The sequence below is a fragment of the Punica granatum genome, chromosome 2 (assembly GCF_007655135.1).
Source record: "Punica granatum isolate Tunisia-2019 chromosome 2, ASM765513v2, whole genome shotgun sequence".
In the NCBI taxonomy this organism is placed as follows: Eukaryota; Viridiplantae; Streptophyta; class Magnoliopsida; order Myrtales; family Lythraceae; genus Punica; species Punica granatum.
Genome location: NC_045128.1, coordinates 9,217,354 through 9,231,651, shown reverse-complemented (window position 1 = coordinate 9,231,651; position 14,298 = coordinate 9,217,354). Strand labels below are relative to the sequence as shown.

General features: G+C 38.9%; 1 protein-coding gene across 1 annotated transcript; it reads left to right on the top strand.

Annotated features, from left to right (window-relative positions):
- The first annotated feature begins 4,647 nt into the window (after window positions 1-4,647).
- LOC116196950 (CBL-interacting serine/threonine-protein kinase 6-like) lies at window positions 4,648-7,155 on the top strand. Its single transcript, XM_031526919.1, has 3 exons — window positions 4,648-5,106; window positions 5,661-5,928; window positions 6,010-7,155. The coding sequence occupies exons 1-3, from the start codon at window positions 4,897-4,899 to the stop codon at window positions 6,867-6,869; spliced, it is 1,338 nt and encodes a 445-aa protein (XP_031382779.1). The 5' UTR covers window positions 4,648-4,896; the 3' UTR covers window positions 6,870-7,155.
- The last annotated feature ends 7,143 nt before the right edge of the window (window positions 7,156-14,298 follow it).

Here is a 14,298-nt window from a genome sequence, read left to right as displayed (position 1 = left end):
TCATCATGACATGAGTCTCCCACTATTGGATGTGTGTGGGTTCGAGGCCCACTATGCCATTCAATGATAAGGAAGTTTTGTGTCATGATGACACTGAATTATATTAGAATTTCTTATATATTAATATTTGAAATGAAATTGAGTTAAATTTCACTCAATTACCAAACGACACCTAATCTTTCCAATTGTAATTGTTCGAGATCGCATCCAAATGATGACATCAAGGTAACGAAGAGATATACTCTGAGAATGTAGATCAAGCATGTCAATATTGAGGTTCTCAAATCTAAATCAAAATGTTCTGAACATAGACTAGGCTTTGAAAGAAATTGAACGCAAATGGACTCATTATAGTCACGACGAATATTAAGAAAAGACTTTGAGTAGCATTGAGAATTGAGAAATAAGAGTATAATTTCTTATTGGAAAATAAAAAAGAAAAAACGTTGGATTCATAAACAACATTAGCGTCAATATCTTTCAATCACATTGCATTGACACTGTAGGAATAATGTCTTATAGAAACTAAATTTTGAGATGAAATGGGTTCGTCTCTATTTTAAAATGGAAGTTTTGAAAATTGAGATGCAAAATTCCATTTATCACACGATAGACCGAAAAAAAAAACGAAAATCTCCATCTCATTATTTGAGACGGATTAAGGGAAGGAAAATACTGTCTCTTAATATGGATACGACACTTTCCGTCTCAAAATCCGTTTTTCCTATTGAGACAAAACTTTGAGACGAAACAAGTCTGTCTCAATTTTGAGATGGAAAATGTTAAATTTAGACGGAAGATTCCATCAATCGTCAAAGAAACAAAAAATAAGACATAGAAATCTATCTCTTTTTTATGAGACGGCTCATGAGACAAAATATTTCATCTCTTAATAATGAGACAAAAATATTGGTCTCAAATTCCCGTCTACATCCATATGAGACGAAAATTTATATCTCAAATCTTAGTTTTTATGGATCTTGATATTTCTTTTAAATTCAAATATTTTTTCTCTTTCTTTCTCTTTCTATTTTTTTCATTCTAAATGTTCTTCTTCACCTTCTGTAAAATCCAAAAGTCCTTTAGGGTTTCACACAAAAAATTAAATAATTTGATTACTCACATATTAAATTCATCAAATAAGTTATTAGTTGCTCATATTAATTTAGATGTTTAGTGTAAATGAGATCACAAAGCGCTTTGTATATGAATATAAATTATAAAGAAAGTCAATATAAAAGTTTCAAAAACTATTAAATAAAATAGATGAATATTGATTGTACAGCAAAAGTTTTGTAGATAAGATAATAAATAAACTACATACAAAAGATGAATATTATTAGGATAAACTATACAAATTACAATAATAGTGTAGGTATTTAACAAATAAGTAACAGAAAAATAAATATTAGTTTTAAAATGAAAATTTGTAGATGTATAATAATGAATATAATGGAATGTTAAAAGGTAACAATAAACAAGAGCAGCCTATGTGATAACATGCAAGCGTGCCAGGGTAAAGACCTAGTTCGAGTCCTCGCGAGTGCAAAGCCCACACAATTAAAGAGTCAAGCGCACAAAAGCTTGTGCTCCCTCCAAGCTTGGTTGAACTAATATTTTTTAAAATTTCGATCTCAAGGATTGATTCGGAGAGAAAGACAAAAATTTTCCTCTCTAATGGAGAGACAGAAAGCTCCATCTTTCTTTTTGTCTCAATTGCGAGACGAAAATTGAGACGGTTTATTTTGTTTATCAAGTTAAGATGGAAAATTCCGTCTCAAAATTCCATCTCAATTGAGAATTTCTGTCTCATTATTTTGAGACGAGGTTTTTTGAGAAGGACCTGTTGAGACTGACTTTTTTGTTTCTATATCGTGTAGAGATGGAGTTATGTTGTGCCCTTTAGGAACATCTACTAGTTCTTATCTTGTAATCAATGATTTTTAAGCATTTTGTTTATTATTGGTTTCTTATGATACAGAAAGTACCTTAATGACATCATAAAAGCTCACCATGACACCAATTCGTGCATCTCGAAATATTGACCTACGGCAAGGCAATCATAATTTTGAAAGAACAATAAATAGATTCATATATAGTTGTAAAATATTCAACAAAATAGTTAATTTTTGTCATTTACAATTATCTTGCGACCTGCGTCCATTCCCTTTAATATGGTGCGATTTTGATATGTTTGTGCCCCGCAGTCTCCTTTTTGTCATTTGATGTGATTACCATCATGAACCACCTTTGATTCATACTTTAATATACATTTAACTCGATTTGATTGACTAGATAGGTTTTCCTGCGAGTTGCCATATACGAGGAATAAATCAACAAAGAAATTATTGACACCAAAACAGATAACCCGATGACATAATAAATACATATGTAGGGACCAGCAACAAGAAATTGATAGCAAAAGTTACGTGATGGCCGGGGAAGAGAACTATGAAGAATGGGGTTAATTATTAGGTCGGGTGGCCCATCTCTTTTCCCGATTAGTTGCTTGTAAAGTTGATTATACGTGGAGCCTGGTAGGATTTAGGACTTCAAGCAAAATGAGTTTATAGTTTAGGGAAATGAGAGTTATTACGACGCAATCTACAACTAATTATAATGTAGAAAATCTGCATTCAATTCTCATCATTAAAGTTTTACATAGATTTTCCATTGTTCAATAATGCAATTATCACACCAAATGACTCCTTCTTTATTAATTGAAAAAAAGAAAAGGATTTCCATGTTTAAAGAAGCTGAGGTAGAAAACATGATGTGAGATTAACACGGTAATGTGAACTTGACATTCATCTTTGCTATCAGAAAAGCATTTTCCTCCTAATCGACATCCTCCTACTCCCTCACATGGGATAAATGCCAATGATTTTCTCAATAATTACGACGATGCCACTGTGAGAGAGTCGGAAAAGTGTGTTGCTATCGATTACTCTTATCAGGATAAATAATACTAGAATATCGATCCAAATTTATGCGAGTAAAACGGAAAGAAGGGGGGAACTTGGGACCACAAATAACCTATGGAATTTTTTTGGATCAATGAATTATTATTATTATTATTATTTTGAGTTGTAAGGGATGTCCGTGGGTATAGTACGATGAAATAGAAATCTAATAACTAATAAATGGGTACGAGTTGCTCCATTGGGCATCGAATGTAGAACTTTTTGATTATCAGGCGAGAGCGTGCATCACTGCATTACAATCTCTTTTGATGATAAATTATAATTTTAAAAAAGAATACTTAATAAATTTGGAAGTGTCATCTATGTGATTTTTTTCCTATGTATATATCACATGGTATTTGAAAACTCAACAAATCCCAATTAATTTAGATATGAGTCAGGTCGATTTACCAAACAGTACCTCTTTCAATTGTGAATTTTTTTTCTTTACAAGATTCAAATTTTAAACCGTGCTAAAGAAAAATAGACGCCGAATCACCTCGAACTAATCCGCGTCCGTATCAACTGAAGTACTTGAATGGAATTGGAGAGGATGTCTATGGTGCTTTCAAGGGCTTGCACTTCACATCCTCTATTAAGCAGGTGGGTCCTAACCTGAGCCGGATGACCGCAATCAGGAACAAGGTGGGATGTAGCCTGTCAATGTTGTGTGGTGCTTAATACGTCAAACGCATTCAGCGATCTTAGACCACAACATAGTCGATCGATCATCCTACAAAATTACTCGATATCTTCTGAGGCAGAATTGACACTTTCGAATCACACAAGTTGTGCATATCAAGGACCAAGAAAACAGGAATGAAACTGTCGTACGGTGTACAATGTCCGACGGACAATTGCCGATTGGAACCAAGAATAGTTCAATTCTCGCAGTTTCTTCCTTTTCTAGTAATATTGGATCCTACTTATTTCTTACTTAATTGATCAGTGAGTCCTAACTGATCCCCATGGCGTGACAAACATCGTTAGGATTACAACTAATTGAACTATTGTTTTTATAAACAAGTGGGTAACGAGTTCTGAATTTGTATAATGAAAGAATTATACTGGTGTTTTCTCGTTATATCATCATTGCGAGAAATGATATAGAATAGGTCTATACTCAATAAATTGTTTCTCTTAGATATATTTTTAAGGAAATAAACATATTTTCTAGGAAAAAAAAGATATAACCTTGAGGACAACGTAGAATTAAAAAAAAATCAACACAAAAGCGAAATTTTCAAAAAAATTCTTAAAATTTCTTAAATATTTCGATTTAAATATACATTTTCGTTCACTGCAAAACCTTTTTCCTATTAACTAACCCTCTTTACATCTTATCGCGTTCATAACTACGGATTGCGCTACGACAAGAAGATAGTATATCACCTCAACTTAGCGAAAGGTAGCATAAAATTGCCGAAATTTTTATTTGTTTTTACCTATCAAATCAACATAATTGAGGGACCACGACTTTGCATATTTGGAATTCTCTCTCTCCCATAGCGGCAGGTAGTATTTATTTTATTTGAAAAGTAGATGGTAGGATGATTAATTGGAAATTCTCTTAAAGCGGCAGTGCAATAATTGAGGGACCCGTTTGCAAATATTCAAAACTTTAAGTTACCATGAAAGATATTCCCTCTTAAGAGATGACACACTTCTATATAAACAGACAACAATGGCCATGAAAGAGAACATACTCAGTGAAGTTCTGATTCCTTCTGGGGAATGTATAGAGATCATGATGAGAGGGGCCTCCCCTGAGCCTTCCGGCCGTGCCGCCGCCGCCGCTGCCTCCACAGGCGGCCGTAATCGTCACAGGAAGCACGTCAGGACGGTTGATCAATTCGATCTCTATCAGTATCCCAATATTTGAACGCAAACGCCTTTAACTCCTTTAAAAGTTAATCGTAAACACGGGAAAAAGATGGCGCGGGAAAAGAATGGCAGTACTGGCAGCCCGAAGGAAGGGAGTTCTACTTCTTCGGTTCTTCACGGGAAGTACGAGCTCGGGCGATTGCTCGGGCACGGCACGTTCGCGAAGGTGTATCACGCCCGGAACTTGCAGACCGGGAAGAGCGTTGCAGTAAAAGTTGTGGGGAAGGAGAAGGTGATGAAGATCGGGATGATGGAGCAGGTGCTTTTTTTTTTTTTTCCTTTTAATCAAATCTGCAATATTTCACCATGAGAAGAAATATGGAAGTTGGATCTCTATTCAGATGGATATCATGTTTTTATCCTATAGAGTTGTCTATATTTTTGATCTTATGCTCCTTAATTAATGTAAATAAATACCCAACTGACATATCATGTTTGAGAGTCGAGCGTCAATAAATCCCGCATCAGAAATTTAAAAAAACAGCGGATTGTACTGGACATAGATCCAATCACTTATAGATCCAATGAAAATTGAATATTTCATTTGCATGTCAAATTTGTGTGAATGGCTATGGATTTGTTAGAAGGAAAAGGCATTTGATAAGAATGACATGATAATATTGATAGTGATTGAATTTCTGATTCCTGGGTTTTGTAAATTAATTGTCGTAGTGTTAGATATGAATGAGCAACGATACACAATAAGTGCGAACTGATTTCATTATATAAAGCATCAATAAGTTTTGCAGCTGTTAAGTCACGACATATAGCAAGCTCCATAATTTGTATTCTGATTATGTTCTTTTATTTTAGATCAAGCGGGAAATCGCGGTCATGAAGATGGTGAAGCACCCGAACATTGTTGAATTGCACGAAGTAATGGCGAGCAAATCGAAGATCTACATCGTGATGGAGCTGGTCCGTGGTGGCGAGCTGTTCAACAAGATCGCCAGGGGACGGGTGAGGGAGGACGTAGCTCGTGTGTACTTCCAGCAGTTGATCTCTGCCATCGATTTCTGTCACAGTCGAGGAGTCTATCACCGTGATCTTAAGCTTGAAAATCTCCTTCTCGATGATGATGGTATGCATTCGATTAATCTCAAATAATTAACAATTGGAAAGTCTTCTTATTCTCCGATATAATTTTCATCCAATCCAACAGGTAATCTGAAGGTCACCGATTTCGGCCTCAGCACTTTTTCCGAGTGCTTAAAGGAAGACGGTCTGTTGCACACGACATGTGGGACCCCGGCCTATGTTGCTCCAGAGGTGATTGGGAGCAAGGGCTATGATGGTGCGAAGGCCGACCTCTGGTCCTGTGGCGTGATTCTGTATGTTCTACTCGCTGGTTACCTGCCCTTCCAGGACGATAACGTGATGTCTATGTATCGAAAGATCCACCGTGGAGACTTCAAGTGCTCGCCGTGGTTCTCCTCCGATGCCAGAAGGCTTGTGACAAAGCTCTTGGATCCAAACCCGGCCACTCGGGTCACCATCTCGAAAGTGATGGACTCGCCCTGGTTCAAGAAAAAAGTGCAGAAGGGAACTAATCTTGGAATGAAGCAGAATGAGGAACTGGAGTTCAATGATTGCGATGGGAAGAAACCGAAGGAGATGCTGGAGACACTTAACGCATTCCACATCATATCGCTGTCCGAGGGGTTCGACTTGTCCCCACTATTCGAGGAGAAGAAGAGGGAGGAGAAGCTGGAGATGAGGTTTGCAACCACAAGGCCTGCAAGCAGCGTGATCTCGAGTCTCGAGGAGGCAGCAAAAGCCGGGAAGTTCACTGTGAGAAAGAGCAACTTCAGAGTCGAGCTAAGGGGACAGGAGACCGGAAGGAAAGGGAAGCTCGAGATAGCCGCTGAGATATTCCTGGTGACGCCGTGTTTTCTAGTCGTGGAGGTGAAAAAGGACAGAGGAGACACTCTTGAATACAACCAATTCTGCAGGAAGGATTTAAAGCCTGCTCTCAAAGACATTCTATGGAATTCACCTACTGATAACTCCATCCCGGCTTAAACTGAGAGCCGGGGACAACTTTTCTGTTGTTGCTTATATCCATTCTGAACTGTAATTACCTCTGTTATTGTCAACTAGAGTTTTTAAATGCGTGTCGTGATTATCCATCTATGCGGGTTGTGAACTGTCTCCTAAGACAAAAATGCCAGTGTATCCTATGTTTTGTGACCATTATCATCGGTTGCGGGTCTATCCTTCTTTTTCACGATGAGATCACGGGCCTTCTTCGGAGACTATATGTTGTTTGCATGTAAGCTCGACCATAATCATAAGGTGTTTTTCCCGACTTTCGAATTCCTATACAAAATGCGCCAACCGATCTTCTTTTACTTTGCTATCAACTGATCTTCTTTTATTTCGCTTCCCCTCGGTCAAAATCTTTATTGCTTAAGTACAGGAGGCTCGGTTTCGGTTCATCGCTTGTTGAAAAATAATGAATCGAGATTTGAAAAATAACTATTGACTTCAGAATAATGTAAAAGTATCTGATAATACTTATTTAAATATGTTGAAATTAAGATAGATGATTGGTGATTAATATTTAAACATGACCGAGCTGAAATTTTTTCTATCACATATGAAAATTACTGAAGAAAATTACTATACAATCGCCAGATCATAAATTTAAAATTTCTCACTAAATACTATTTCCGCTTCAAAATCAGTGACAAAATGTTGGCAGGAGTGACATCGGGGATTGATGATAGTCAGGCCAAAAATAATTTAGAAACAATAATGATAAGAGGCTAAAAGCTTTTCCCTTATTGGCTCGCAACGCCAACTAACATTATTTTTCATCCCCAATAATGCAAGTGGGGCACAGACATTTTCTTGGTTGAGTGAGTGGGGTTACATGAGAGTGAGCTTTGGCACATGAGACTGGGCATGTTAATGTTCAGGGTACCAATCTATCGTTAGGAAGTCCAATAAAACATGCTTGCGATACTTGATCTCGTGCTAAACGCTCGCATTTTACCTTTCCAGTTAGTAATAATAAAGTTGACTCTCCATTTGCGTTAGTTCATTGTGATTTATGGGGGCCGTATAAGTCAGTCTTTCATTGCTGGAGCTAGTTACTTTCTCACCATGGCCGATGATTTTATGGGGGCCGTATAAGTCAGTCTTTTATTTGATGCGAGCTAAGTTAGAGACTAATCGACATTTAATCGGTTTTTGTCAATTGGTCAAGAACCAATTTGAAGAAAGTGTTAAGGTCATTCGAAGCGACAATGGTTTGGAGTTGTTATCTCAGGACTTGCAAAATTACTTCTTTAATCACGGGATTATCCACCAAACGTCTTGTATCGAGACACCTCAACAATATGGTAGGGTGGAGCGTAAACACCGTCATCTCTTGAACGTGGTACGGGCCTTAATGTTTCAGGCATCCCTTCCCATTAAATTTTGGAGTGAGTGTGTCTATCGGCGGCGGCACGTCTAATCAAATGTACACCCACCTTGATACATTATGGCAAGTCTCCATACAAAGTCTTATTTGGCAAAGGGCCCTAATTATAATCATGTTCGTGTTTTCGGTTGTCTCTGTTATGCTCGCAAGAATTCGAAAATCACGGATAAATTTGCACAACGGTCCGGCAAGTGCGTATTTCTCAGGTATCCGTTCGGGAAAAAAGGGATGGAAGGTTTATGATCTCTAGCAAGATGAGATGTTTATTTCACGGGACGTATGATTTTACGAAGATCAATTTCCGTTCAGCTCTTGTCCCACAGACTCTGGGAACTCCAAAATTTTATACCTTGATCAATCTGGGCCTCCGTTCATGCGACAGGGGGAGCTTCCAGCTGGGCCTGCTGCCTCCAGTCCAACTGAGGATACCCAAATGACTCGGATCCAACCGAGTTGGATCCCTCGCTCAGTCCGACCCAATCTTCATCAAGCAGCCTGATTCGCTTCACCGCTGGCAGTCCAGTCCGCTCCACCTCCGGCAGCCCGATCCACTCTACCGCTAGCAGCTCGATTCGATCCACCTCTTACAGCTCGGCCCGCTCTGTTAATCCAGATCCTGCAGAGGATAACAGCCTTGATTTGCCGCCAATAGTTGTTCGTCGCCCCAAATACCTGATGATTTTGTTTGCTATAATGCCCGACAAGACACCCCCCTTCACAACCCACTCCAGTGTCTCCCTCAGGTACTTCTCATCCCATTGAGAATTTCTCGGGTTATTCTGCTCTTATCAATTCACCCATTTCATTTTTAGATGCCATTGATTCTGACGTGAAGCTTAGAACTTACAGATGGGCAGTAAAGGACCCACATTGGTGTCTTGCTATGGTCGAAGAAATTCGGGCCTTAGAGGTACTTGGACAGTCACGACCCTTCCTCTCAACAAACACCCTATCGGCTGCAAGTGGGAGTTCAAAATCAAACGACGGGCAGATGGGTCTATTGAGTGCTACAAGGCCCATCCGTAGCCAAAGGTTTCACTAGGTGGAGGGCATCGACTTTCATGAGACATTTGCCCCAGTTGCAAAACTTGTCACTGTGCATTGCTTCTTAGCCTTGGCCGTCGCTCGTGGTTGGGAACTACACCAGATGGATATTAATAATGCTTTTCTGCATGGTATCTTAGATGAGGAAGTCTATATGTTGTTGCCTCCTGGTTTCTCTTCCACACGTCCTGGTCAAGTATGTCGCTTGTAGAAATCTCTCTATGGTCTTCGTCACGCCTCTCGAAATTGGTACTCTAAATTTGCCAATTGCCTTATTAATCATGAATTTTCTCAATCACAAGCCGATCATTCCCTGTTTATATTCTCGAAGAGCCCTATTTTTCTGTCTATTATGGTATATGTAGATGATCTCTTCTTGGCTGGTAATGATGCTACTCAGTGTGCTACCTTCAAGAAGTATCTTCATGAGTGTTTTCGCATCCAAGATCTTGGGCCTCTCACATACTTCTTGGGGATTGAGATCACTCGCCATGATTCCGGTCTTTTCCTTATGTCAGAGAAAATATACCCAAGATATTCTCGCAGTGTGTGGTATGCTAGGCACTTGACCAGCGTATTTCCCAATGGAGCAACAACATCTACTCAATCCAGAGTCTGGCCCACCTCTCTCTGACTCGGCTCAGTACAGGCGTCTCGTTGGAAGACGTATTTACTTTACCATCACTCGGCCCAATTTAAGCTATCTGGTTCAATACTGTCGCAGTTTATGCAAAATCCTCGACATGAACATTGAGATGCTGCTATCCGTATCTACGTTATTTGAAGAAATTTCCGGGCCAGGGAATTTTTCTTCGCCCATCTTCCTTATCATTTGAGGGATTCAGTGATTCCGATTAGGCCGAATGTCCCACCACCCGTCGCTCAATCATGGGATATTTTGTCACTCTCGGTGGTAATCCTATTTCTTGGAAGACTAAGAAACAAACCATTGTTTCTCGGTCCTTCACTGAAGTTGAGTATTGTGCGATGGTTACCACAGTTAGTGAGTTGCAGTGGTTGCATTCCTTATTGACCTTTCTGGGTGTGACCCATCATGCTCATATATGATTATTCTGTGACAATCAGGCTGCTACACATTGCGTCTAATTCGGTCTTTCATGAACACACCAAGTATATCGAGATAGACTGCCACTTTATTCGTCAACATCTACAATCTAATGTCATCACTACTGCTCACATCCCGACGCGACTCTAGTTGGTAAACATCTTCATCAAGGCGCTGAGACGTGACAAATTTCAATTTCTCCTCAACAAGTTGGGAATTCGTAACGTTCATTCTCCAACTTGAGGGGAAGTATTACGAGTATTTTCGTGATTCACGGGATATCTCCGATTTTTCTCTTGTATATTGTACACTAATTTAGGATAGAATTATTTCTTCCTACTCCTATACGATTTACATTCCCTTAACAGATCATTATACAATGTATATCTTGCATTCATCGATTCAATGGAAAAGTACCTCATTCAGCTCAATCGAAACTCATCATGTTTCAATTCTGGTGTCTCAGTCAATGTCCTGAATTATGGTGTACCCTAGTCCCCATTTCCGTCAACAGTTCATGACCATTCATATGAAAGTTTTGGGTGTGCGATCTATATTGTCAAGTCATGTGATAGGGTTATTGACGCAGCGTACATGCATAGAACCTGTCGCAGACCCGTTGATTCCGCAGAATACCGGAACTACGATCTTCAATCCTTATTGATTCTTCGAATTCCTAGAAAATTGGCATCCAACTCGAACAAATCCGAGAATTGGACAAAGAGCACGAAAGCTCCAATTTTTATCGATAATGCAAAAACAACTCTCTTAACCCTAGGATTTTACAATGCTTAAATAGAATTAACAACGCCTAAATTGCACGAAAGACATAAAATTTTTCTAAAATTGTAAAAACGCCCAAATAAGATAAAAATGCATTTTTGAGGTCATAAACGATGGAATTCGGCCTAAATCTCGTCTTTTCATAGCTAAGGGCTGTGAGTTTTGCTTTGGAGACCATTTTCCTCAAGACAGGGTCGTCAGAACTTATTTTTCTCGAGATACTGATTTGCCACGTCTTATGCCGCATCATTCTCCCATTAGTGGAGAGAATTCGCCCTCGAATTCGCTCTAGGAGTCCAGAGATAAAAGTATCCACACAACCATACACATCTTCCATACTTAACCGGAAACAGATGTTAGCCCATGCTCCAGAACGGATGATTGGAAAAAATTCTGACTCAAAATACTCTGCCACAGTGATTGGTTCAATAGAGACATCTGACATCCTTGTCCTCATTTGTTGATTCAAGGCACGATACTTCTCAATTTCCTGCTTCAGCCTCGCCTCCCTCCTATTTTTTCTTCGCGAGTCCATCATCTTGTCAATGGTCTCCCAGACCGCATCAACCTCCTTGTCGACCTCATCATACTCAGAAGAAACAAAGAGACCCATATCATTCTCCTCAAATTCATCGAATTTTCGGTTCTCGTCATAACCCTTGTCATCTCCCTCATCATCCTCATCGAACTCGGGCTCTCCATCGCCTTCTGCTACAAAAAATGCTACATCAGACGGATCCTCTTCGGAAAAACAAAGTTGCTTCCCCTTCAGAATAGGAATCATACTCGACATCCTCCAAGTCTGCAATCGGATTAGGGACTCGGCCGCGCCTCGGGTCGACCTCCTGTCGGGCCTCCATTAGCGCCCCCATCCTCTCGGTTAGGCGATCAAGAACTACGTTCAGCCTACGCTCCAGCGCTACCACCAGCTGGGTATCAATGATATGCTCGATCCTCCGATCCAGTTTGATCTCCTCCGCAACACGACGTTGATTAGCCGTTCTTCAGGGCGGCATCGCTGATCCAAGAATGAACGCGGCTTTGATACTAACTAACGCAGCATACACGCACAGAACCTGTCGCAGACCCGTTGATTCCGCAAAATATCAGAACTACGACCTTCAATCCCTATTGATTCTTCGAATTCCTAGGAAATTGGCATCCAACTCGAACAAATCCGAGAATTGGACAAAGAGCACGAAAGCTCCAATTTTTATCGATAATCCAAAAACAACTCTCTTAACCCTAGGATTTTACAATGCTTAAATAGAATTAAAAACGCCTAAATTGCACGAAAGACATAAAATTTTCCTAAAATTATAAAAACGCCCAAATAACATAAAAATGCCTGTTTGAGGCCCCAAATGATGGAATTCGGCCTAAATCTCGTCTTTTCACAGCCAATGGCTATGAGTTTTGCTCTAGAGACCGTTTCACTCGAGACAGGGTTGTCATAACCTATTTTTCTCGAGATACCGAATTGCCACGTTTTATGCTGCATCAGTTACACATCGTAGTTGATAGCTCAGCTTAGGTCTGATGGTCCCAAGTTTGCTGCGGATTGACTGAGTTGAGCACAGGTTCGCAACGACTTTCAACAACTTGGTGTCGCGCATTTGACTAAAGTATGGTTTGCACTTAGGGCTCATTTGATTCAAGGACTGTTAGATTACAGAGACTGTGGAAATAATAAGAAAATATATCTATGGAATTATTTTTGCGTGGGTTTAAAGTCGAAAAGTAAGATTGTTATGTTTAATAAATATATTATATTATGGAGAATGTTGATGATAATATAATTAATATATGATTTATTTCTATTGAGACATGAAGTCTATTATTGTAATCCGAGAATACCAAGTGTTTAGGCCGAAAAGACTTTCCTAACCATGGTCGTAAAATCTTAATCCTAGAAAATTATTATAGGGATTCATTTTACAGTCAAACGACGTAAAACTCATCGTAATCTTCGAAGTACAATCCGAAAATTACAACAAGTCAAATGGGTCGTTATCTGTTAGTTTGTTCATTAGATTAGAATATGAGGGTGTAGGATAGTACCATCCCTTAAGATGACAGTTTAGGGCTCCTTATACTATTAAATCAATATTTTACGAGAAGATTCATATTACAAAATGTTGATCGACAGCATATAAAGAGTTCATGAACTGTTTCTATAAAGGGGCACTAGAAATTTCTAAGAACGGAAAGGGGCAATTGAAAAGTAGCTGAAGTTAACGGACTTGATTACAACGAATTGAAAAGTCGAGGGACCAAACTCATTGGGCTTTTCTTGGGCTGGACTGAGTCATGGCTCAAACGAACCTGTTTTAGGCCCAAACTTTTATATGAAGCTATGGAAATTCTTCATTGGAACAAAACTTGAAAAGATGCAAATGCTGGGGGCATCAATCTCTTGCAGCAATCCAAAATTTAATCGAGTTCAGATTAGCTCAGAGATCTAAATGAGTACTTCAAATCAACTGCATGCCGGTCTATTCAACTTGGCTAAAACAGCCAATTTACGTGCAAAACCCGCTTCAGTATGGAGCTCAAACGATCTTCCACTAATTAATTACACCCAATGTAATATCAAAACTTCCCCGTTTATGTTCGTGATAACCTGCACAAATATTGACCTCGACCTTTGAAATCTCTATCATTCAAATTATATTAAAATATATAAATAAAATTAAGAAATACAATAAAAAGGTATGGTGATCCCAACAACATCTCCAAACAGTAAAAGATCGAGATCTATTGGACAATTTGCAAACCTATGTAATCCAAAAGGTAGCATAAGCATATGATTCTCTAACCAAGCCGCACATGAATTCCGGGTACACACTTTGCACTATTGCTTAATCTTTTAAATGTCTATCGTCAAATCGAAAACATTGTCGGCAGATGTCAATATCATCCAAACCATTTCAGTCTCTTCTATCTTACAATTCACAAAGCATAGTAAATTAAATCTCATAGTTGCCCTCTATGGTAGATTTCATTCTTATTATGATAAAGACCAGCTTTTGTAAGTCACTAGTGAATTTACACATGCACTGCACGTGAAACCTTCTTTTGATAAGATTAAAATACATAATATTCGAACGACAAAATATATGCTTGTA

Bases quoted from the DNA above. Each gene is read 5' to 3' on its own strand.
- LOC116196950 (XM_031526919.1), top strand. From the start codon at position 4,897: ATGGCGCGGGAAAAGAATGGCAGTACTGGCAGCCCGAAGGAAGGGAGT. The intron at 5,107-5,660 runs GTGCTTTTTTTT...CTTTTATTTTAG, and splicing joins AGATCGGGATGATGGAGCAG to ATCAAGCGGGAAATCGCGGT. The intron at 5,929-6,009 runs GTATGCATTCGA...CCAATCCAACAG, and splicing joins TCTCCTTCTCGATGATGATG to GTAATCTGAAGGTCACCGAT.